The sequence below is a fragment of the Mustela erminea genome, chromosome 2, assembly GCF_009829155.1.
Source record: "Mustela erminea isolate mMusErm1 chromosome 2, mMusErm1.Pri, whole genome shotgun sequence".
NCBI classification, from domain to species: domain Eukaryota; kingdom Metazoa; phylum Chordata; class Mammalia; order Carnivora; family Mustelidae; genus Mustela; species Mustela erminea.
Genome location: NC_045615.1, coordinates 10,978,212 through 11,003,899, shown reverse-complemented (window position 1 = coordinate 11,003,899; position 25,688 = coordinate 10,978,212). Strand labels below are relative to the sequence as shown.

General features: G+C 33.4%; 1 protein-coding gene across 1 annotated transcript in view; it reads left to right on the top strand.

Moving 5' to 3' along the window:
* Positions 1 to 25,688, top strand: part of FBXO8 (F-box protein 8) — a 51,541-nt gene that overhangs the window by 5,070 nt on the left and 20,783 nt on the right. Inside the window, exons 2-3 of the mRNA XM_032332235.1 lie at positions 16,221 to 16,557; positions 19,615 to 19,741. Coding sequence (XP_032188126.1) covers positions 16,229 to 16,557; positions 19,615 to 19,741 — 456 coding nt within the window. The 5' untranslated portion in view covers positions 16,221 to 16,228. The remainder of the gene's footprint in view (positions 1 to 16,220; positions 16,558 to 19,614; positions 19,742 to 25,688) is intronic.

Below are 25,688 nucleotides of genomic sequence, written 5' to 3'. Positions count from 1 at the left end.
ACAGTGTTTGCTCAGGAAGAGACTGATGAAATTGGTTTGCTTCAAACAAAAGTATTTAAACACGATTGCTTTTTTGATCCCCCAGACTCATTTCTATTCTTCCCATCTTCCACATGTATTTTCTACTTAAATGGTGGGTAAACCATTCTTTATTACATAGAGTCATCTCCACAGCATGTGCTATTTGAATGCTTGGTGCTATGGAATTACTAAAAGCACTAGTGCAATTACCCTTTTCTTATAGAATAGCATTTTATTTGATGTTTAATTTGTTACCTAGACACATTTTGATTAAAGTTGCTTACCATTTTGTAGATAAGCTTCGTATTAGATATTTAAGGGCTATTAATAAATCCTATATTGTGCTTTTTTGAAAATACTCTACTCTTGAAAAAAGTAACAAGACATTACAAATACAGTCAAAAATACTATCTATTTTAGAAACATAGCCATCTACTGCATAGAAAAGTGTTATGGTTCTTAGAAACTTTAATAAATTGGTGGCTAATATAGTCATTGGTGATTAATTTACACTGCCTTTAGATAGAAGTGTCATTGTGTGATGTTATACCAGATTCATGTTGTCTAAAACTGTATTTCACTTTTTAAAAATGAGAAAACTACTTCTAAAATCATGTCAGAAAAGTATTATTCTTTCTTGGATTTTTGCATTAGAAAAAAAAGTGAGTCAGGACCTACATACTGTTTTACCAATTAAAAGATGTCTTTAGGGGCACCTGGGTAGCTCAGTGGGTTAAAGCCTCTGCTTTCGGCTCAGGTCATGATCTCGGGGTCCTGGGATCAAGCCCCACATCAGGCTCTCTGCTCAGCAGGGAGCCTGCTTCCTCCTCTCTCTCCACCTGCCTCTCTGCCTACTAGTGATCTCTGTCTGTCAAATAAATAAATAAAATCTTTAAAAAATAGATAGATAAAAGATGTCTTTATATGTTATCTCAATTGAGACACACAGCAATCCTGTAAAATAGGCAGGAGTGATTTCCCCCATTTTATAGGAAACAGAAGCTCACAAACCTTGTTTGAAATATCTAAGGTCACACAGAATATGATATAATTGGAGCTGTAACTTTAAATTCACCCTCCAAGAGTAGCAGTGTCAAGAAATCTTACACATTTTTCTCAAGCAGACATCATATAACCTGCATTCTCTAAACTCAGCATAATAAAACTAGAAATAAACTTCAAAAAGTCAAAAAGGCCTGAATACCTATTTTTTAAAAAAATAAGCTCTTCCAAATAATTATTACATCAATGCACAATGAAAGTATTATTACTAATGTTGCTGTTATTTTAATGGAAACCAGGATATGTAAGAATTTAGAAGGTTTAAACAAAACTTACTCTGATTTTTAAAATATTTTTGATAAAATTATGTCTGTACCTTAGAAATGATATCAGTTGAAGCAATCCAAATTTACATTAGTTTATGTACTTGGATGTATAATTACCTCAATAAAAATCAAAGTTTTCTCTTTAATGTGTTTTGCATTTACATGTTTATTAGATCAAGGAGGAGGCACACAAACATCAATCCTTTAGCATTTATACATTTACCCAATTATGATACAGCCTATGTAAATAGTTAAAACATAGTGTTCGTATCTTTAAGGATTTGTATCCTTGATCAAGTCTTCTTTTGACTTATATGGTAAATTCCATGAAATCAGAGAGGATTCCTAGGGTGTCTTTATTTTTTTTAATTTTTAAAAAAAATTTTTAAGATTTATTTATTAGAGAGAGAGCACACAAGCTAGGGGAGGGGCAGAGGGAGAGGGAGAGGGAGAGAGAGCTTCAAGTAGACTCCCTGCTGAGTCGCAGAGCCCTAGGTGGCTCTCAAGACCCTGAGATCACGACCTGAACCAAAATTGAGAGTCAGTGCTCAACCAACTGAGCCACCCAGGCACCCCTGATTCTTTTTTTTAAAGCTGTTTATTGAGGTATGAGTCACATACCATAAAATTCAACCATTTTAAGTATACAATTTGTCCTCTCCTTTTTTGAGGTAATTGTGGATGCACATGCAGTTTCAAGAAATACACAGGTAGATTTCTTGTACTCTTTACCTAATTACCATGGATGGTAACAATGTGCAAAACTATAATATACTATCACAACTCAGACATTGATATTAATAGTCCATCTTTTTATTTATATTCCCCCAGTTGTATTTTTACTCCCATGTGTAAATGAGTATATGAAATTCTGCACAGGTTCACGTATCTGGCATCACAGTCAAGGTACTGAACAGCTCAGATACCACAGGGATCCCTCATACTACCCCTTTATGATTATAACCACTTTCCTCCTGGGTAATGATGGTGAGCATGTCACCATATGCTTATGTGCCATTTGTTATATCTTTGGTGAAATATCTGTTCATGTCTTTTGTCCCCTTTTTAATTGGAATTTTTTATTTCTTTACTGTTGAGTTTTGAGGGTTGTTTATGTATTCTAGATACTAGTCCTTTTTCAGATATGAGGTTTTCAAATATTTTTTATCAGTCTGTACATAGCTTGTGTTTTAATCTTCACATGGTCTTTCAAAGAGCGAGGTTTTGGCTATAGAGGTGCACCTTGTCTGTTTTTACTTTTATGGATCATGCTTTTCATGTCAAGTATGAGAACTTCTTGCCCAGTCCTGGATCCTTAAGATTTTCTTCTATGAATTTTAGGTGAAGTTTAGGTCAAGGTTCATCTAAATCGGTTTTTACTTTTATCATTGCTTACCATTCATCCATTTGTTCAACAAATATTTACTGAGCACTTTATAGATCTAAGTACTGGATTTATCCATGTGGCCTATTGTGTGGAATCAATTCCTCATCTTAGTACTTGCAGTCAGTTCTTACTTTGCATGGTACCATGTTAATTGACATGAGCATATTAGAGATGTGGCCTCACTTTACACGGTCCCATGGTTACTATTAATCACTACCCCAATACTGTACAAAGCAAGGACTGCCTCTATACAGGCATACCTAGGAGATATTGAGTGTTTGCTTCCAGACCATCACAATAAATTGAACATCACAATAAAGCAAATCAGATGAAATTTTTGGTTTACCAATGCATATAAAAGTTGTTTACTCTATACTGTAATATATTAAGTGGCAATAGTATTATATCTAAAACACGTACATACCTTAATTAGAAAAAACTTTATGGCTAAAAGATGCTGACCATCATCTGAGCTTTTGGTGAGTCATGATCACTGATTACAGACCACCATCACAAATACAATAATGGAAAAGTTTATATTGAAAGAATTACCAAAATGTGACATAGACTCAAAGTGAACAAATACTGTTGGGAAAATGGTACTGATGCACTTGCTTGTTGCAGGGTTGCCTGAAACCTTCAATTTCTTAAACTCACTATCTGTGAAGTGTAGTAAAGCAAAACACAGTAAAACAAGGTCTGTGTGTATATACATTTTTTAAAATTTGTATTTCTTAATAAACTAAATAATAAACTTTAGGGATTCCTGGGTGGCTCATTCAGTTAAGGGGCTGCCTTCGGCTCAGGTCATGATCCCAGCATCCTGGGATCGAGTACCACATTGGGCTCCTTGCTCTACAAGGAGCCTGCTTCTCCCTCTGCCTCTGCCTGCCACTCTGCCTGCCTGTACTCTATCTCGCTGACAAATAAATAAATAAAGTCTTAAAAATAAATAAACAAATAATAAACTTTACAAAGCACAATAGATAGGTGAGTTTTAAAGTATTGTCTTAGTGAACATATTTGAGTAAATAGTATTCTGTAATTAATATGCTTAAAATATGAATCTCGACAATTGCAGCATTGGTTTTAAAGATCTAAAAAATAAACATACTATTCACAAACTACTTTAAATTTTTAATTACTGGTCTTCTAAATATCTGTAGTAGAAATTTCCCCTTATTAATTGACAGATTTATTTTGTGACACTGCCAAAGGAACTTTGACATGTTGAATCTTTCCGTGAAGTCTTAAAGTTTTCATTTCTAGAAACATTGATCATGATTAAAGATGGTAGTAGTACTTAAGTGCCAAAAAGTTATCTCTCTTATAACTGATTGATGACTAAGTATTTGCCAAACTTTGTTTATATATATATATATAGTATGTAAATCGAGGCCAAGTTAGTCGATGCTTCTTACTTAATGTATTTACTAGTTTTTTTCTCCTAGCAAAGGTAAATGTCATCTCTCCAAATTTCACAGATCCTAAATTAATGAAAATTAGAAGCCAGACTGTAACAACTCAGGTAATTAAATCCAAAATAATTGGATGTACTCAGAAATGAAAAAAGCAACATGAGATTATTATTTAAAGAGGGTTGAGAGATGAATACAAAACTACCTGTTATTGTAAATTACCTGCTGTGGGATAGGTTTTCTAAACGTTATCCCCTCTAAATCCCATGGGGTAAGAGTTATCCGTTATTGGGACATGTGGGTAGCTCAGTAGGTTAAGCGTCCGTCTTGATTTTGGCTCAGGTCATGATCTCATGGGTTGTGAGTCCAGCCCCATATTGGCTCTGTGCTAGGCATGAGATTCTCTCTCTCCCTTTGTCTCCCATCCCCCATAAATAAATCTTTAAAAAAAATTATCCATTATTTTACTGATGAGGAAGATGAAGACCACAGACTATGGGTAAATCAGATTCTGTGTCGGAGTTTGAGCCAGATCGTTTTTCACATCAAAGCTTATGAGAAGAGAGCTGCAGCTGGGAACAACAATGGAGGTAATAAGCAGTGATAGAGAAAAAAGAGATGAGAGCCAGTGATGAAGAAACAGATGGTAGATTGCCTTTGCCATCTGTGGGCTCAAACAGTTCTGGGCATAAGGTTTGGTGGTTAAGATTAAAGTCTTTGGACTCAGACAGACCTAAGTTTGAATACTAAATTTTACATTTGTCAGCTAGGAGATCTCAGGTAAAGTTGCTTAACCTCTCTGGGTCACAGTTTCCTCAGGTATAAAATTAGAATAATAATTTCTACCTATTAGGATTATTGTGAGGATTAAAATGAGATCATATATAAAAGCTTTAACAGAGTGCTTAGCACAGAGAAAGTATTAAATGGTGTTTTTTAGTACAAAAACATTATTATTGTTTAATATTTTTATTAGGTATTATATACATAATATGTACAGAAGGAGGGAACATAGCCAGGAATTCCAAGCCTTAAATATGAACCAAAAAAGTTAAAAAGGGTATTTTTTCCAACTTTATTTAAAAAAATATCCTCCATTCTTTAAAATTTTCAACCAAAAATGGCAAAAATAAATCTTGCTATTTTGGTATTTTCTTTGATAGAGTCTCCTACTTCTCTTAAGCCATAATGCCAGGCATTTATTTCTTGGTGATGATTTTCAGTGTGTATTACACTAAACCCTGGAGCGGTAATTTTTAAACTGCATGTACACCTAACAAAGAACTTTTTTCAAATTCACATGCCTGGATTCCACACCAAATTTTTGTTTACAGAAAAGTTGTAAGAATAATAAAAATAACTAGTATATACTCTTTACCGATATTCATCAATTTGAAAATTTTTCCAAAATTATTCTATCACTCTCTCTGTGTAGAGATAGATATTACTGTTCTGCACCATTTGAGACTAGGTTGCATATATTATGCCTTAATACTTCAGTGTGTTTCCTAAGAACAAGAATATACTGTGATACAGCCACTGTACAGTTACCAAATTCAGGAAATTTAACATCGATACAATATTTTATCCAGTCTTCAGCCCATATGCCTAGTTTTTCAGTTATCCCGAAAATGTCCTTGAACTATTCCTCAGCTTTTCTCTGGCTTCACAGCATTTTTGAAGATAAAAAATTGAAGATTAAAAAATCCATTTGGGTTCATTCCTCTGATATGCCTCATGTTTAGAGTCAGCTTACATATCCATGTTTGGCTGGAATACTGCATAATGGATGATTTGCCCTTCTCAGGGTATCATGGCCAGAAGCACATGTAGTCCATTTGTCTCTTACTGATAAATATTCATTTTGATCGTTTGGTTAAAAACTATCTTCATAATTCTGGTAATTAATGAGTAATATGTGAGAAGATACTTGATACTTGGAGATGCTGTAAGTATTCCATTCTTTTTTTTTTAATATATTTTTTAAAGATTTTATTTATTTATTTGACAGAGAGAGATCACAAGCAGACGGAGAGGCAGGCAGAGAGGGAGATAGAGGAAAGCAGGCTCCCTGCTGAGCAGAGAGCCCGACGTGGAACTCGATCCCAGGACCCCGAGATCACGACCCAAGCTGAAGGCAGCGGCTTAATCCACTGAGCCACTCAGGCACCCTAAGTATTCCATTCTTGACCAGATTCCAGATCCAGCATCCACTCATAATTTTTGCCAGAATTATTTTTCCCACAATGATTATAAAATGATTCTTCCAACCCATTATTCCTTTTATCTTTATTAGTTGACATTTTCCTGTAAAGGAGACCTTTCTTTTCTCCTTTATTTATGTATTTATTGATCATCAGTGTAAACTCTTGGATCCTTTTCTTTTATGTGATGGATTTTAATCTATTACTGTCCTTATTTTATTTTGATGTTCAAATTGTCCTGGGTTTGACCAATAGAAGCTTTTTCATAATAGCGCCTAGCATCCCCTTTGACATTCTCTAATTGCTTTTGTTTTGTTTTGTTCTGTTTTGGTTTTGTTTTGATTTTATTTTTTTTAGCTCACTGGACATTCTTTTTTTTTTTTTTAATGTTTTCTTTTTTTTTTTTTTTTTAATTTCTTTTCAGCGTAGCAGTATTCATTGTTTTTGCACCACACCCAGTGCTCCATGCAATACGTGCCCTCCCTAATACCTACCACCTGGTTCCCTGAACCTCCCACCTACCCACACCCTCCCCTTCAAAACCCTCAGGTTGTTTTCACTGGACATTTTTTTTTCCTTAATTTTATTTATTTTATTATTATTTTTTGAAATTTTTTAAATTTATTTTCAGCATAACAGTATTCATTGTTTTTGTACCACACCCAGTGCTCCATGCAATCCGAGCCCTCTTGAATACCCACCACCTGCTTCCCCCTTCCTCCCACCCCCCACCACTTCAAACCCCTCAGATTGTTTTTCAGAGTCCATAGTCTCTCATGGTTCACCTCCCCTTCCAATTTCCCCCAACTCCCTTCTCCTAACTCCCCATGTCCTCCATGCTACTTGTTATGCTCCACAAATAAGTGAAACCATATGATAATTGACTCTCTCTGCTTGACTTATTTCACTCAGCATAATCTCTTCCAGTCCCGTCCATGTTGCTACAAAAGTTGGGTATTCATCCTTTCTGATGGAGGCGTAATACTCCATAGTGTATATGGACCACATTTTCCTTATCCATTCGTCCATTGAAGGGCATCTTGGTTCTTTCCACAGTTTGGCAACCATGGCCATTGCTGCTATAAACATTGGGGTACAGATGGCCCTTCTTTTCAGTACATCTGTATCTTTGGGGTAAATACCCAGGAGTACAATGGCAGGGTCATAGGGAAATTCTATTTTTAATTTCTTGAGGAATCTCCACACTGTTCTCCAAAGAGGCTGCACCAACTTGCATTCCCACCAACAGTAGGAGATGGTTCCCCTTTCTCCACATCCCCTCCAACACATGTTGTTTCCTGTCTTGCTAATTTTGGCCGTTCTGATTGGTGTAAGGTGATATCTCAATGTGGTTTTAATTTGAATCTCCCTGATGGCTAGTGATGATGAACATTTTTTCATGTGTCTGATAGCCATTTGTATGTCTTCATTGGATAAGTGTCTGTTCATATCTTCTGCCCATTTTTTGATATGATTATCTGTTTTGTGTGTGTTGAGTTTGAGGAGTTCTTTATAGATCCTGGATATCAAACTTTTGTCTGTACTGTCATTTGCAAATATCTTCTCCCATTCCGTGGGTTGCCTCTTTGTTTTGTTGACTGTTTCCTTTGCTGTGCAGAAGCTTTTGATTTTGATGAAGTCCCAAAAGTTTATTTTGGCTTTTGTTTCCTTTGCCAAGGAAAGAAGTTGAAAGAAGTTGCTGTCTTAAAAGCTATCTTGAAAGAATTTGCTGTGGCTGATATCAAAGAGATTACTACCTATGTTCTCCTCTAGGATTCTGATGGATTCCTGTCTCACGTTGAGGTCTTTTGTCCATTTTGAGTTTATCTTTGTGTACAGTGTAAGGGAATGGTCGAGTTTCATTCTTCTACATATAGCTGCCCAGTTTTCCCAGTACCATTTATTGAAGAGACTGTCTTTTTTCCACTGTATATTTTTTCCTGTTTTGTCGAAGATTATTTGCCCATGGAGTTGAGGGTCCATATCTGGGCTCTCTCTCTGTTCCACTGGTCTATGTTTCTGTTTTTATACCATATACAGCAATACCATGCTGTCTTGGTGATCACAGCTTTGTAGGAAAGCTTGAAATCAGGTAACATGATGCCCCCAGTTTTATTTTTGTTTTTCAACATTTCCTTAGTGATTCGGGGTCTCTTCTGGTTCCATACAAATTTTTGGATTATTTGCTCCAGCTCTTTGAAGAATACCGGTGGAATTTTGATTGGAATGGCATTAAAAGTATAGATTGCTCTAGGCAGTATAGACATTTTAACAATATTTATTCTTCCGATCCAAGAGCATGGAATGGTCTTCCATCTTTTTGTGTCTTTTTCAATTTCTTTCATGAGTGTTCTGTAGTTCCTTGAGTACAGATCCTTTACCTCTTCCCTGGACGTTCTTAATCTGCACTTAAGAAACACTGCCTTAGGATTTTTTGGTAGCCCTTGAGGGGGTCCCAAGTAGACTAGAAAGGTTAATGTTGGGAGAAAGGTGTATCTTTTTGCCATATTTATATGTTACAGAGCTTCAGTTGGTTCCTTGTCTAAGCAAACTCTCAAAAATGTATAATATTGGGGTGCCTGGGTGGCTCAATGGGTTAAACCTCTTCCTTCGGCTCAGGTCATGATCTCAGGGACCTGGGATCGAGCCCCACATCAGGCTCTGCTCATCAGGGCGCCTCCTTCCCCCTCTCTCTCCGCCTGCCTACTTGTAATCTCTCTCTCTCTCTGTGTCAAATACATAAATAAAATCTTTTAAAAAAATGTAATATGTAGAGTTCATGATTTTGTTTGTTAGATTAAGATTAAAATTAACTTGTTAGCTTTTGTCAAAGAATCTCTGGATGAAATCAGCAAAAAATAAGCCAAGCAATCCTTGTGCAAATGCTTCAGGCACACTTTAATGATTGAACTTTGCATCTTTAAGACAGTAACATGTTGAATTGTAGGTACACCTGTATAGAGCTGGTAGCCCTTGCTTTAGGATGATTGGTTTGATAGCCATTATGCTGGGCCACTATAAATGTTAGAAAAGAGGGGGAGTCTTTTCTCTAGGGTTCAATTTCTTTAGAGGAAACCCTTTTTCATTCAACCTGGATAAGGGAAAGGGGTTAGAGGATATGTCTAATAATTTTAGACACTTTATGCTTTTGTTTTGTCATCCCACATTATTTCACTTAATTTTCATAAAGATTGTAAAGATGGAAATAGTGACCCAGTAATCCCTTGATTTTTGTTTCTCATTTTAGTCTCATTTATTTCCATACTTGCACTCTTTGGACCCCCAAAAGCCTTTTGAGGATCCTCTAAGGTACATAAGCTTCTGCTTAACTTTCTGCACTATTCCATACTCTTTCTGCTTTTTCTTCAAGGCTTCTTTAGTAACCACTACTCCTTCCACTTTCATATGACAGAAATCTATTGGAATGTTTTGTCCACTCAGCAGCCTATTTTCCCCTCTCTTTTAGGCTTAAATTTTCCCTTTTTAAAAATTTCTTTTCTCTCATCTTAATAGGAAGAAAAAGTGATTAAATATATGTGCTCAATCTTAAAATTTTAACAAGAAGCTAGGAATTGACTGTAAAAGATTTTTCTAAAACCGAGTTAGAATATTTTTTTATCTACTGTTGTCTAATAGGTAGCTCATAAATCATATTAATGAGATGGTATGCTACCATTTATATTTATCCTGGTCCTGGCTTAAGGCTTATTCCTCAAATCACATTAGCATGAATCAAAATAATTTTATGGCTTAAGACTATTAAAATCAAGCTATGTAATACTGAAAGAGCTTTCTCAAAAGGAAAAGCACCATATATACATCATAACCTGGATGTAACATGCCTAAAATATTGTCAGGTAGAGGTGAGGCACATCATTAGAGGTGATAGTGCCTGTTTGCTCCATAAATGGACCTTTAGCTAAGCAAGAAGATTTATTCACTTTTATTGATAATATTTTTCAAAGACTGTTTATTTTTGAAAAATGCTGGAATCCTCCTAATGTCATGTTAATTTCCATTTATGTTATCCCAGCTACTGTGCCATGGTAGCATAAGAGTTTAGGAACACAAAGTTAAATTTGAAATGTAAGATAATAAACAAAAATAATAAATTCCTTATGCATGGGATCAAATTAATAAAGTAGCTGTCTCTTTCAGCTAATGTGACATATTTATACACACTGCCGCTGAGTTTTCAAAGCTGTTCTGTCACATTACCCATCCCATAACCAGTAGTTCCAAGTCTTTTGAGTCTTCTATCCATGTGAGACATTTGCATATACATGTACTTATGTACATGAGTACTTGTGCAAGTAGTACAGAATTGAATATAAATATTTGGCCCTTGCACAAAAACAGAATGTAGTAGCTCTGAGACATAGGGAGCATTACTTGACTATTATTGAAAATGAAAATTAATTAAATTGAAAGACATGTTCACATAATTCTAGGAAAATAGAAATTCTTGCATAACATTCATTTGCATGTTTGGCCATTGTTTTATTTGAGATTCTTCATCCAATTTAAAAAGGCGTTCTGAGATTTTTATTTATTTATTTATTTATTTGCATTACTCATTCTCTGGAAAAACAGAAATTTAAACTTACTAAATAGTATCTAAATCTTCGTTTATCATTCTGCAAAATAAGAAAATATAGCATCCTAATTGCCTTGTTTCTTTTTCTGATAATTTTTTCTTTTCTCTGGAAGGAAGAATTTCAACTTTAAAATCTTGTGTGGAATTTTTGTTAGAATAATTTCTCCTCTGTAATCTACATAATTATGAAATTTTAATTTATTTCCATCAGCTGAGAAATAATGAAGCACGGTTTCTAACTTTGGAGACCAAGAGAAAATATTTGTGGTTTCATTTTGAAGGTCCTTAGCATTTTATAAATCCTCCGAACACGATAAACTTTAAATAAAATAAATTCAAATTTGGAGGAAAAGGCATCAGATATTTTAAATTGTATTCATTACAGTCGATCTTCCTTATTTGCAGATTTTGTATTTGTGAAGTCTTGTACTCACTAAAATTTATGTTTTTATACCCCAAATCAATACTTTTAGCACTTTCACAGTCATTCTCTGACATACACAGACAGACCTGCAGAAAATTTGTGTCTCTGATGTGCTGTTCTTGCATAAGGTCAAATAAGGCGATGGCTCTGCTCTCTTGTCTTAGATCTCATATAGTGAACAAGTGTCCTTTTTGTAATCTATTTAGTGGCACATTTTTTACATTTTTGTGCATTTTTTGTTGATGATTTCACCGTTTTAAATGGCCCCATGCTTACTGCTGAAGTGCTGTCTAGCGTCCTAAGTGCAAGAAGGCTATGATGGTTCTTTAGAGAGAAAATACCTGTGTCAGATGAGCTCTGATCAGGTTTGCTGAGTTCAGTGATAATGAATCTACAGTGTCTATTAAACAAGATATCTTTAAACAGAAATATGCATAAAACAAGATTATGTATTAATGAGTTGGCAAAAATGTGGCCAGAACCTTCCAGGAACCTAACCCCATGTATCTCCTGGGAATAATGGTTCAGTATTGGCTAATTCACTGTAGTGACTTTATAGAACATAACTACCAGGAATTACAAGGATTAACCATATTTCTTTTATTTGTACATTAAACAGACTAACTATGCTCTAAAGAGTACAGTTTCCTAGAAGTATCTATATTCCTCAATTTGTTCTGAGTGAACAGATTATTGGCATTGTTTTTATCACAAAAATCCGTACTTACAACAAAGTATTTATTTCAAATACAAAAAAAATTCTTTTGAGTTTAATATTTTTTTCAGTTTGAAACTCTGTATATTCAATGATTCCACTATGCAGCTTGATATTTATTGGACTGAATTCCTGGCACAAATGACAGAGAGTACTGTATGTTTTATGATGTTATGTTTTAATGCTGAAAATCTTTATACTAAGATTTTTATTAAAACTTTAATAGAAATCTGAAGATTTTATACTTTGAAGTCAGATTTTTATTGATTCAGTTCAAAAACCTATTTTCAAGAATTTTGAAATCATGTAAGACCCCAGCATGAAACTCTATCATATTTTATATCTCTTAGAGACAGATGTTGACTCATTACTAATAATAACATAAGGATCTGTTTCATGCCATTCTTACTGGCATAAGACATGCTGCAGTTTTAAAATTCTGTGGAACGTAATACAGGCTTTTTGGTTTTTCAGGTTTGGGTTTATCTGGTTGATTGGTTGGTTTGGTCATCAGTACGAAAGAATGGGATTTATGAGCGAAAGAATAACCATGGCTGATCAAGTATCAATATGAACAAATGAGTTTATTCAGCAGGCATAACATCTAGATAACTGAAGTATCATTAAATTTTACCAAAGTTCTTCTCATTTTCATTTTATGAAAATATGATCTTGTCACAACAAACAAATAGCCAATATTGTCATAGCTGTGAGATGAACTTTATATGCATTATCTCATTCAATTCAACAACCTTTTGAACTGTAGGTATTATTATTATGTAATATGCAAATGATCCCATTACATATGAAGAAACTAAATCTTAGAAAAGTCGAATTCCCCAAGATCCTGTAAATAATAACCAGTGGAGTCTGGATTTAAACTCAAGTCTGTTTGATTCCAGAGTCCACAACATTGTTCTCCTTCCATGACTTCCTATACAGCTTCTGCAGTGGATGGCATGTCGTTTTAAGAATTTTATCACTTTTCTGACAGTTCCACCCACATTCCACATCCCTGTTACTGTAAGGAGAATGGGGATGGAACTCTTTAAACACCCTTTCCTTTCCCCAGAGCATAATTTTTTAATATTAATCTTCCTTAAGTGGTTTATCATACTTTGTTTTTGCCCAGTATGAAGAACTGCTTTAAAGGGAAAAGGATATTCCAAAAAGGCAATTTGTGGTGTTATTCATCAATAAGAAAATAGAAAATGCAGTTTCCTTTGTCTAAATTATGTGTATATGAACCTCAAACTTCCACCCTCCCCATCAAGGTTTTGTTGTCCCCCCCACCCACCAAGAGCCAGCTGCTAGCTTTACCTCTTTCTACCTGCCGGATGCTTTCTGAATCACATTATCCAGTGCTCAACTTAAGTGATCCCCATTAAAGTCCAGAGCCTAGGGAAATCACCCTGATTCTGTGTTCCCTAGCAACATCTCTGAGAATAACAACAGCTGCTTAACAGCTGCCTAACCAGAAAGATGCTGCAGGGGAAATATACAGAAATTGATATTAAATCCTTTAAATCTTGAGACTTCAAACATTATAGTTACCATGTTGTATTATTTACCTTTAGTGATACAAAAACAAAAGAGAAAACTAAATGTGATCATCAAAAAAAAAGGACAAGATATGCTGAATGACCTTAGCAAGCAAGGTGATTCTAGATATTTTCTTGCTATGATAAACAGGGAAATAGCCATGATAGAAATAACATACCTTTCTTTATGATTTTGAACATTAAAAGTTACATTTGTGTCAATTAAATTATACTTATGTTGTAATATGACATGGCATTGTTTAAACACTTAGCAAACTTAAAATTCCTTACAAATTTTTGTTGATATTCTTTATTTTTTGTTAATCATTTTTACTCTCTCTGTAATTTGCCTTTTCCATCCAGAATGTCAAATAATTGGATTCATACATTATGTAGCCTTTCCAGATCATTTTCTTTCTCTCAGTAATATCCATTTGTTTCCTCCATGTCTTTTCAGGGCTTCCTAAGCTCATTTCTTTTAGTTCTAAATATTTCATTGTATGGATGTACCAAGGTTTATCAATTGGCCTATTGAAAAAAATCTTGGTTGCTTACAAGTTTTGGTAGTTAGATTAAAGATGTTACAGACATTTGTGTACAAATTTTTATGTGGACAAAAGTTTTCAACTTACTCGGGTAAATACTAAGGATCACAAATGCCGGATCATATGGTAAAGAAACTGCCAAACTGTTTTCCAAAATGGGTGTACCATTTTGCATTCCCATACCTTTGCCTGTATTTGGTATTATCAGTGTTTTGGATTTCAAGCATTCAAATATATGTATAGCATTGATTATCTCATTGTTTTGATTTGAGATTGTAGAGTAACACATGATGTAGAGTGTGTTTTTATAAGCTTATTTACTACCTATATATCTTTTTTGGTGAGACATCTGTTGATCTTTTCCAAATTTTTAAGTAGGTTGTTCTCTTATTGTTGAATTTTAAGAGTTCTTTGTATATTTTAGATACTAGTCCTTTGTCAGATAAGTGTTTTGCAGATATTTTCTCCGGCTCTGTGTCTTGTCTTTTCAGTCTTTTAATATCCTATATTAAAATGCAAATTTAATTATTATAGCCTAATCACTAATTTAAAAACTGCTACCGTTATTGTAGTATGTATGTTAGGGATAAAAGATTATTTTTTATGGTTTCTTTGTAAAAATAAATTTCCCCACATTTAAAAACTACTATGGAACTATGTTCCTTTTCTTTGAACCCCCTATCCCTTTATACCTTAAATTCTTGGGATTCCAAGCAGTTCACTGTGAAGAAGAGTGAAAAATTATCCTGGACTGTCTTCCTGTTCTGATCAACAAGTAACCCATTACAGTAGTCATTATCTGAATAATAGCCAATAACTCAGTAAACATACATGTGAAGCATGGCTTTTTAAATACTGAAAAAATAATATCTTTGACAATCTCTGAAATTCCTAATTTTTAAAATTTCTAGTCACCCTGGGTGTTTTTTATTTTCTTTTTTTTTTTGTTAGTTCTCATTATAAACAGCTAATTAAAACTGTTTTATAGATAGGCCATGCTATGAAATTTATTTTATGATTTTCTATGAAAATCAGTCCCCCTCCCAATTTTTAAATTACACACACACATATTAGTAGCCAACTCAGATTTATAAAACAAGAATATTTTGTTTGGAAAAGGGATCATGAAAGTACCTATATTAGTTAAAATCTCTTCCTAGTTTTATGTTTCTCTATTAATTTATTTGCCTAGGGAAAATTAACTTATTTTAAAGCCAAGATCAAATAGAAAGTCTAGGCCAGTAGTTTCCTAACATTTGTAAACTAGCTAGTCCAGTATTTCTTAACAGATAAATGTAGAGCCGCTCTGGTTGGAGGTCAAATGAAGGTAGAGGAGGCTGGAGTACACTCTCTTCAACCTTTTCCCAGGTACCTCTAAGGAATCTACAGGGCTATATGGAGAAGAACTGGAAAATTAGACTAAATTATGATTTTTATTTAAAGTAACAACAAAACCAAATAGTCATTACTAAGCTATTTATCATGGAGTTCTAGGTGTCTAATTTATAAGGTTTCTGAATTAGACTTCAGGGCCTATGTTACATTTTATTACAGTCTACAACTTAAGTGTAGACTGGCAAGAATTAAAGGAAAAGCCTGTTTCACAGCTGTTATGCATCTGGGAGTTTGTTTAAAAGGGTCTAGCTTAGCTTAGCCTGAGTTGTGATAAAAAGCAGGGTCTAGAGGCCTTTTAACTAAAGTCCTGTGCTCTGATCAGAGCTGTATTTAATACGGGCCCATAAGTCCACATAATTATAATTTGTAAGAGTCTTTAGGACATCAGTAACTTTTAAATCTTACCATGTGAAAAATGATTATGTCACCTGTGGACTTTAAAAGTAGTTAGCAAACTGGGATAAAAGTGATGATCAAATCAAATATTTCTGCAACTTTCTCTGTCCAAGTTTCATACTTAACGATGTTCCAGCTATACTTTGTAACATATTGCTCCTTTTAAGGTGCTTTAATGAGGAATGTTAATTCTGGTAAATTAATGCTTCGTGTCACAGTTAACCGTACTACATTCTGGCTTTCTCCCAGGCTTGCAGATGGGTCAGGGGCTGTGGAGAGTGGCCAGAAACCAGCAGCTACAGCAAGAAGGTTATAGTGAGCAAGGCTACCTCAGCAGAGAGCAGAGCAGGAGGATGGCTGCCAACAACCTTTCTAACACCAGTCATCGTAAACAAGTCCAAGGAGGCATTGATATATATCATCTTTTGAAAGCACGGAAATCTAAAGAACAGGAAGGATTCATTAATTTGGAAATGTTGCCCCCTGAGCTAAGCTTTACCATCTTGTCCTACCTGAACGCAACTGACCTCTGCTTAGCTTCATGTGTTTGGCAGGACCTTGCGAATGATGAACTTCTCTGGCAAGGGTAAGTTCAGCCTAACATGTTTGATTCAGATATCTCTAAACACAGTCATGCTTAAATGTTTTTATTACTATTACACACACACACACACACACACACACACGTGTATTATGATCTATTTCTTTTTGATCTTGGTTTGTATTTTAACTTTCTTTTTATTAAAATCCAGAAAGATAATGAGGCATCATCACAGTCAAATTTGATATTGGTAAAAGAAAGACAGTATAAAGGTAAATGACTCTACAGTTAGAAGTTACAAGTGAAGAGATGTCAGTTTATTCTAAAAATACAAGTTGTTGGGGTGCCTGCCTGCCTCAGTCAGTAGAGCATGCAACTAACTCTTGATCTCAGGGCTGTAAGTTCTAGCCCCACACTGGATGTAGAGATTACTTAAAAAAATAATAAAATATCTAAAAAAGAATACAAATTAAGTGAGAATTTATAATCCAAAATTTAGTGTTCACACCCCTGATAGAGTTTGTGCTTCCCATATGAAGATTGTGTGTTGACTAATTTATATACTTCTTTCTGTCACAGAGGTGCTTGTTAATATAAACTGGTAACTATTTCATCTAGTTTTTATTTTTTCTAACCAACATTTCATCAATGAAGTAGGAAAATAGTAGAATGCAAGGAGATACTCTGCTTGCTGAAGTGAAAGTGGACTATAGAAATTATAGCAGCGATTATATCAGTTTAAATTTAACCTATAAATTTAAGAATGTTTGAAATAGAATCTGTTTTATGTGTAACTTCAGTCTCCAATTACTCCTTAAATAGCGTCATATACTTGAGTCATAAATATGTTACCAAACTTAGAAGAATCTTTGGGATCTTCAACTTCTGGTGTCTAAGGTTTATTGATATCTCATTATTTCTAGTTATTTAAAACATGTCTAAAAACAAAGGTCTTTTTGTGACTTTAAATAATTTCCAAATGAAAATCTAATTGAAAGAATTAGTAAATTATCCAAATAACCAAATTTTCACTTTTTGGATGCTATTGTTAATAGTATTTTCTATTTTATATTGTAATTTTTCAATGCAATTATGTAGGAAATCAATTAACTTTTCAATATTAATCTTATATACTGTGAGTTTCTGATACCCAATAATGACATTTCTAACTCTGGGCTTTCTGATGCTACAGAATTACAGTATTAATTATATAGTTAATTTCTCAACCTCTAAATAGATAAAAATCATAAGTGTCATCCTGTTGCTCTCATTGTCTTGTTATAGTGAAGGTACTGTGAAAGTACTACTATTAGTAGTGTTTATGGTTATTAATTTCTTACTCAGTAAAAGAAGAAATAAAAATACTTTAAAACTGGCTCATTAATTATTTAAAATTTCTGCATTTTAGTATTTCCAGTAAACTTAATTTGTAATCCTATATTTGAACTCTTAAGAAAGTTTATTTCTAAGCTTATCTGAACCCAATCAGAATGTCCTCTTTACCTGAGATTTAAATCTGGATGTTCATTTCTGAAAGAAATGCTTCCTTTATTTTTACCACATAATTATGCCTATTTTTATGACACTTGTTTTTTTTTTTTTTTTCTTAGTGGTAAAGTGTTTCTATTTTAAATTGAAGGCCAGCTTAGTTTTTATTTTAGCTTTAGATGTGTGAAACATTTATTAATGTTGAGAGGTTCTATTTTCACATCACTCAGTAATAAAAGTCAAAACCTATAGGACTAAAGCTTCTGCTAAAATATTGACAATTTTCTAAACAAGCTCCTAAACTCACTAAAACTCACTAAACTCAAATGAAATCATGGATTTCATTTGGTTGGTAAAAATAATGCAAGGACATAAATAACTATTAAGATATTGTCATTAAATTACATATTTTACTCACTGTGCTCACAGTTTTTGATGTTACAGGCTGAGACAGTAACTTTTTCTTGTTGCCCTACACATTGTATGTGTGTAACATGAAATTTGAGTCAAAAATCAATAATGACTATCAGAAAATGATAACTATTTTAATATCTATCACTGTAAGTAGGTGTTTTGAACACACAAAAATCAGAAAATTTTGATAGTGTCATTAAAAGTGTACTAAAATATAATTGCAGTATTCTATATCTCTAGAGTAATGTACTTTTAAGATTTAATGATCTATAGTCTAATGATCCAGAATTTCTAGGCATTGTAATAAGATAAAATAAGATAAAACTTAAGCATTCAAATAATAACCAGTAGCTAATGCCTTTGTACAAGAGTTGGACACGACTATCCCAAACTGCAAAAATAGTATGTTTTGCTATAAACTATTAGCATTTTAGGTTTCCTAGAATTTTTAAACAATCATGTATCACTGTGATGTTAAAATAAACAAACAAACAAAAAAGTGTTCTGAAGCAGCATCTTAAAAGCAGGTACGCTTAATGTCATACCCAGCTTTTGATGTATGTACTAAAGTTAATAGCATTGTACTTTCTATGTTTATTTTGCCTGTTATCAATATATATATTGTTAAAAAAAAACAACAACAAAGTTCTTCCCCCAACCTAACAATCTTTACCCTCATTCAACTTTACTTTGCAATAGATCATAGTAACTTAATCCTATTTAGCTTCTTGGTTAAGATTTCTAGCTCTGGAGTAAGACTTCTTGGGTTCAAGTCAACTTTATCTTTTATTGTGTCTGTGTTTCTTTATCTTTAGCACCAACATAACATTGCTGTAAAAATTAAGCAAGTTAATACTCGTATAATGTTTTAAATAGTGCCTGACATCTAATAAGCACTGGGTAAATGTTTTAAATAAATAGCTACCATTGCTATTATTAGTAGTAGTTTCTATTTAATTTCAAATAGTGCTCATGAGTATTATTAATCTTTAACTCATGTTTATTAAGTACTATCAGAATTGCTAATTTGAAGGCATTTGTCAATCATACTCTAGTAAACAAATAAAAAACAAGTACAGCATTAAACATTTTCAACTTTTGAGCTATAAATTTCATGTTACTCTTTTATCGTGAGTATACATATTTAACTTAGGAAATTAAATATAGTAATGTCTTCTTGTCTGATTTTATCTTTTACAGGTTGTGTAAATCCACTTGGGGTCACTGTTCCATATATAATAAGAACCCACCTCTAGGATTTTCTTTCAGAAAATTGTATATGCAGCTGGATGAAGGCAGCCTTACCTTTAATGCTAACCCAGAGGAGGTAAGTGAAGAACTTGAGTATTTGGAAGAGTTGAACTTTATTATGATCTTACTGCAGCTTTCCAATATAATAAACTTGCAAGTAAAGTAACAGGTCATTGAATATTCCTGTTCAATGAGGAAATGACTGAGAAGTCCACTAAGTAAAGTTAATATTATGTAACATAGTCATTTCTCTTTACCTTATCAACTCACATTTTAAATCTTTCTACCTGCTCATGTTGTGTGGCAGCTTCCGTGACATATATGCAGTCCTCTGCTGGACCTGATTACAATATGACTGCATTATATGTGTAGAGCACAGAATGTTCATCAGATTTTATCTGCAGCATTTTCTTCCTGTTTTATTTTTCTATTTAGTAGCGAGGCTGTTTTTATCAGAGACAATCACAAAGGACATTGTTCATTTGTGACACATCAAAATGTTGTCTTCTTAATGCCTTTAACAGTCCCTGTTGCCATAGAAACTGCTTATAGATTGGCATAAAATTGAATAATTTTATCAAAATATCAAAATATGAAGACCATGCTTTCACTGATTTTTTCCCCCATTCTTGCTTTAATATATATCCTGAAAAGTACAGATTCTCAGAAATGCTGTTTTTTTCTTTTTTCCTCAGAAATGTATAAATGTCTACTAGGCTTATTTTTAGAAATCTAACAACTTATACAGCCCTCAGAACTACTACTTATAGTTGAATATTTTTCTGTGGAAAAATTTAACTGGCAATTATTTTGATTTAATTTTCAAAAACCAACTTTTTTTTATTTGTTGTAGAGGTATTAAAGGACTATGTAAATTATGCAAATATATCAAATATATGCGTGTATATACAAATGTATGCATGTATATGCAAAATATATCAAGTTCTTTAGAATATCTTAACTTTAGCTATATTATAATTAAAAACCTGTTTCTCCCATGTAAAATATTTGAATATTGTACAAATACTGATTTTATAAATATGCATATAATACAAATGACATTTTAAAAATTGATTTTTACTTATTAAATACGATTTCTTAACTTCTCCTTGTATACAAATAAAAAATATAACACCATTGCAAAGCTTTACTGAAACACCATCCATTATCAGTTAAGTCTTAGCACCACAAATATAACAAAATCTATATATTATAGAGCCTAATATACATATTTAAATTAAGAAATCTGTTATCTCACTACTGTTTAATAAGAGTTTTGACATTCAGATTGAATAGAGTACTGATAGTTAATTTGGAAGGCAAATGAATAGATAAACTGTCATAAATTTAGGTTTTATAACTTATCCCTTGATTGTAAATTTTTTTCTGCTGCATTTTATCATAAAAGACACTTGTTTTTACTTTATTTTTTGTCAAATCCAAGTTCTGTTCCTTCTAAATACGTAGAAACAGTGAGCATGTCACTTTTTGATTTTGCACTATGGCATAGCTACTCTGTACAAGATATTCTTCTACTTAACGTATTTGAAGAATGACATGATTTCAAAGACTTCGTTATTCTGTTTGCTAGCATTTGACATTACTTGCAGCTAGTTAAAACAGTTCATATGACAAACTTTATAGTAAGATACATATATCGTATCACTCTCTTAAGTTAGTGAAATGATGATTACTGGAGAATCTTGGCAGAATAGTACAGTATTTTACTTTAGATATGTAAGGAAAGGCAGCTGTTGTAAGCTTCAGTCTTACTATGCCCAATTTATTAAGGCATTCTGGTTCCTGTCATGAATTCTACTGATAATGAGTAGAACTGTCATCTTTAATTCATATCACTTGCAATGTTACATTCTAACGAAAGTAATAACTTGGTACATTCTAAGGAAAGTATAACTTGGTAAGTACTGGTATATTTACAAAGCAGAAAAGTTGGATGTAACTGCTGGTATTAATTATGGTAAGTAGTCATTCCTTGCTAAAGCAGTACCAATTTTTAAAACAGATTATAAAGCCATCATTTTTATGCAAAGATGAAACCATAGATAGACCCTCATTTACTAGAATATGATATGGATAGTTTTAAATCTCTAAGTTGAAAAAGCTAGATGTCAAAATGTGTTTCCATCTTTGCAGCTACACATATCAGATTATAGAATTCTTGTTACACCTCCTCTACTGTGTTTGGAGGAGTGGACAGAGAAGAAAGGTAAAATTAAAAGACCTCTTTTTATCTAAGAAAACTTTTTAAAGTTTTTTTAAGTCAAATGTTTGCTAAGAGAGGGGATTGAAGTTATTAAACTAAAATAAGATTTTTAGATCTTCAGATTTTACTTAACCATCCTACCTTCCATTGTTATTGAGAGTTGGCTGTATTTTCTTTTTCTTCACTCCCTTGCTTGACTTAAAGATATTCTGGAGCATTCCAGAAAGTTGAATTCAGTCTCTGAAAGGAGCTCTCAAGAGGCATAGAGCTGAACCTTTGACTTGTGGTTCCAGAATTCTGATTCTATCCTTTTATGAACATCAGTAGCTTAGCAGGTATTACCTGATAACAAAATAGAATCCTATCTTTACAGAATGCACCTAGGTTATAAATAGGCAAAGAAGGACATTGAGATAAATACACTTGTAGATGCAGAGAAATGAGGGAAAGTACTTTCAACGACTATATTCTATACTTTATTTTGTTGACTAACATAAATAGTGTCACTTGGTTGTTTATCCAAGTCAAGCCTTCAGAATTAAAATCATGTAATTAAAAGAGTTATCCTAATAGATGTTTTTATATAAAACTAAATCTGTATGAGTCATACTTTAGCCAGGTCTTAGAATGACTCTTGTCAAGTTTTTTGAGTGTTAGAAATCAGGAAGTACTTTTTATTTGGAGGTTAATATTTTTCCCCTCTAATTGGAGCAGTATCGTCAGATGTGTTGTTTTGGGTTCATTTAAGCCTGAGAAGTAAATTAGTTTTGATGATATGTGTAAATATAAGTGTTTATTGTAAGCACCTGATATAAGATGTGTTTAATTGTTCAGTATTATAAAAAGTCTACTTTTCCATAATCTCTAGTTCTGTACTTATCATTTTGATAGCAAGCATCATTAAAGTATTATAAAAATAAGAATACTTACAGCCACAGGGAACAAGATTCTCCAAAGGACATCGTTCATGTCACGGATATGGGTAACCAAACTCCACAGCAACTGCTGGCAGTGGCTCATGGGGTGGGGGAGAACATCCGCCCAGTTTGTGGTACGATTATCTAGCACGCTGTTGTTATCTGCATGACCTGTGATCTCAGCTGTATGTAAAGTCTTGATCTTGTGCATGAGCTTGTGTACTTTGTGGCAGGTGACCACATTCTAGTAGAGGAATGTGCTAAAAACCATCTGTTTACATTAGGCTGTATTTCCCCTGCATGTACAAGTTACGTGTGTTGATTTTATTTTGCTAGCAGTATTATAATAAAATAATTTATCCTCTCAACCAATTAGCTATATTCCTTGAGCTCCATTTGGTATGAAACATTTTTCTTGATCTAGTTATTTTTAAATTTCGAGTCCGAAAAATTGAGGAGCAAACATGGTTTAATTTCAATACATTATAGGTTGTACTTTTGTTTATGTAAATATGTTTAAATTTTTTTTTTAAATAATATTCTCAGGAGACCTGGGTGGCTAAGTCAGTTGAGCATTGGACTCTTGGTTTTAGCTCAGGTCACGATCTCAGGCTCTGTGGGATCGAGCCCCTCAACAGGAGTCTTCTGGAGAATCTTCCTCTGCCCTACCACCAACCACACTCATGTACTCTCTTTCTCTCAAATAAATAAATAAATCTTGAAAAATAATAATAATAATATTCCCATTGGGATCAGTTAAAAACAGTCTTAACTATTATATAAACACAGTTTTCTTGCCTTCATAGAGGAAGACCCACATGCATGCATATAATTTTCTGCATAATTATTAGATTGATGTGGGTTAGAATCTGTTACAAAAAATATTTTAAATTGAACCTGTGTATATATTTTAGGTGGAAATGCATATGCAATTTATTTTCATAATAATGTATTCTTTTTGTTGTTGGACCAGCTAAAATATAAATGGGAAATTTGTAGTTTTCCATTTTTAAAAGGAACTCAGGAGTTTATACTCAGATATTAAATCTTACTGACTTTTTGCTCCAGTATACAACAGCAAAATGTTTATTACCATTACCTCATAGAACAGCAACAGTAATGAAAAATAACTTTTATTTTTATTCCTAGACATAGAAAGCCCTGATTGGTGTAATCAGAATACAGATAAGCATTTTCCAAATGTATTGTTTTGAATAATTATTCCACAGGTTAAATAACATAGTCAAAGGAGTTCCCAAGTCTAATAAATTTGACCATGATAGGTTATGATTAGTCGGCTTATTTAATGAATGACTTTTCCAAGTCTTTAATACATTGTTGCACATTGTGAGTATGTGTTATATGTAGTAGTATCCAAATTTATTTGACATATTGTTAAATTTATTTGACAGTATCTTTTTCTTGTTTTTTCCCTTTGGTAAAGTAACATTCCAGGGGACACATTCTGCTATATGCTACTGTAGATTATCTGCATTTTACTATGTGTAAATAAGTATATGTACCTAAATGGATAGACACCTAGCTTGAATACCCTCTTGTTCACTGACAGTTATCTGATGCCTATTTTACGGGTAATCTTTTTTCTTTTGAAAGTCTGTGAATTTGTATTTGTTCTCTATCCTTTTGTCTGATAGTATTATAAAACAAAAAAATTAAAACTGAGAGTTGTGCCTTGAAAGACTGAGAGATTTATCTATGTTCTGTATTTTGATTGTCATCTAATATGTTACAGAAAATGTTACTTTGTAAAATAAGGGTAGGGCAACAAACCTGATAGAAATATTGAATTCAAATGATTACTTTTAGACATTGATACAGGCATTTATATCAAATAATTTACACAGATAATTTATCATTACACCCTTGATATCTCATTCTCTATACTAACTCTAGCTCTTGCAACACATTTTTCAGCAAAGGCTGATAGGCCACTAGGATGCTTTTAAGTTTGGCACATATACTGCCCACTTTCTCCAGTATGTATCACATAGGGTGTTTTGGCTGGAACAAACAGACAGTTTAATAATGGCTTAACCACGTATATTTACCTCCAAAGAGACCCATATGTGGGTATCTGAGGGTTATTTCAGTGATCTCCTCACAGACTCTCAAGGTGTGTTGTTGACTTCTGCTTTCTTTTGATAGTAAGTTGGCCACCACCACTCAAAATATCACATCTTGTATGAAAGTATCCTCATCACAAAGATGGGGGCAAAACAAAGAAACTCTCCTCGAATTTCTTATGCTTATTAGGAAGAAATATCAGGAGCCTTTCATGTACTTCTCCTGATTTCTAATGGACATACTGAATCACATGAACATTCCTAGACCTATTGAGAACAGAATAGATGGAATTACTAATTGGTTTAGAGTTACCATGATTTAGCAACTGTGGCTAAGATGCTAAAGCAGTGAAGGGAGTGAAATGGCTTTGAGGCAGGCCCAAGCATCTGCAGCATGAGTTTCACTAGTGGGCCACTTACTGAATTTGTTTTTCTGCTTCTTTTATTTCTGGGCTCTACTGGCTTCGAAGCCTTAGTACCCAAAGGAGGACTATTGATAAGTGGCACAACAATTCAAATTGGTTGCTGAGACTACCTACTTGCGGTTAGAGGTCCTCCTGCCACTGATCAAAAATGACAAAAAAAAAAAAAAAAGGATGAGGGTCAGTAATTATGCTGTGGTTGAAGTAATGAAGCCTAATTATCAGTGGAAAATAGTTTTCCCACAAAGTGGGGAAAACAGAAGGATAGAAGTGGAACTCAGGAGATGTCTTCAAGGTCTTTCTAATATTTACACTATATCCTATCATAAAAGGAATTTTTAAAAAAATCACATAGACCTGTATGGACAGAGTTTAA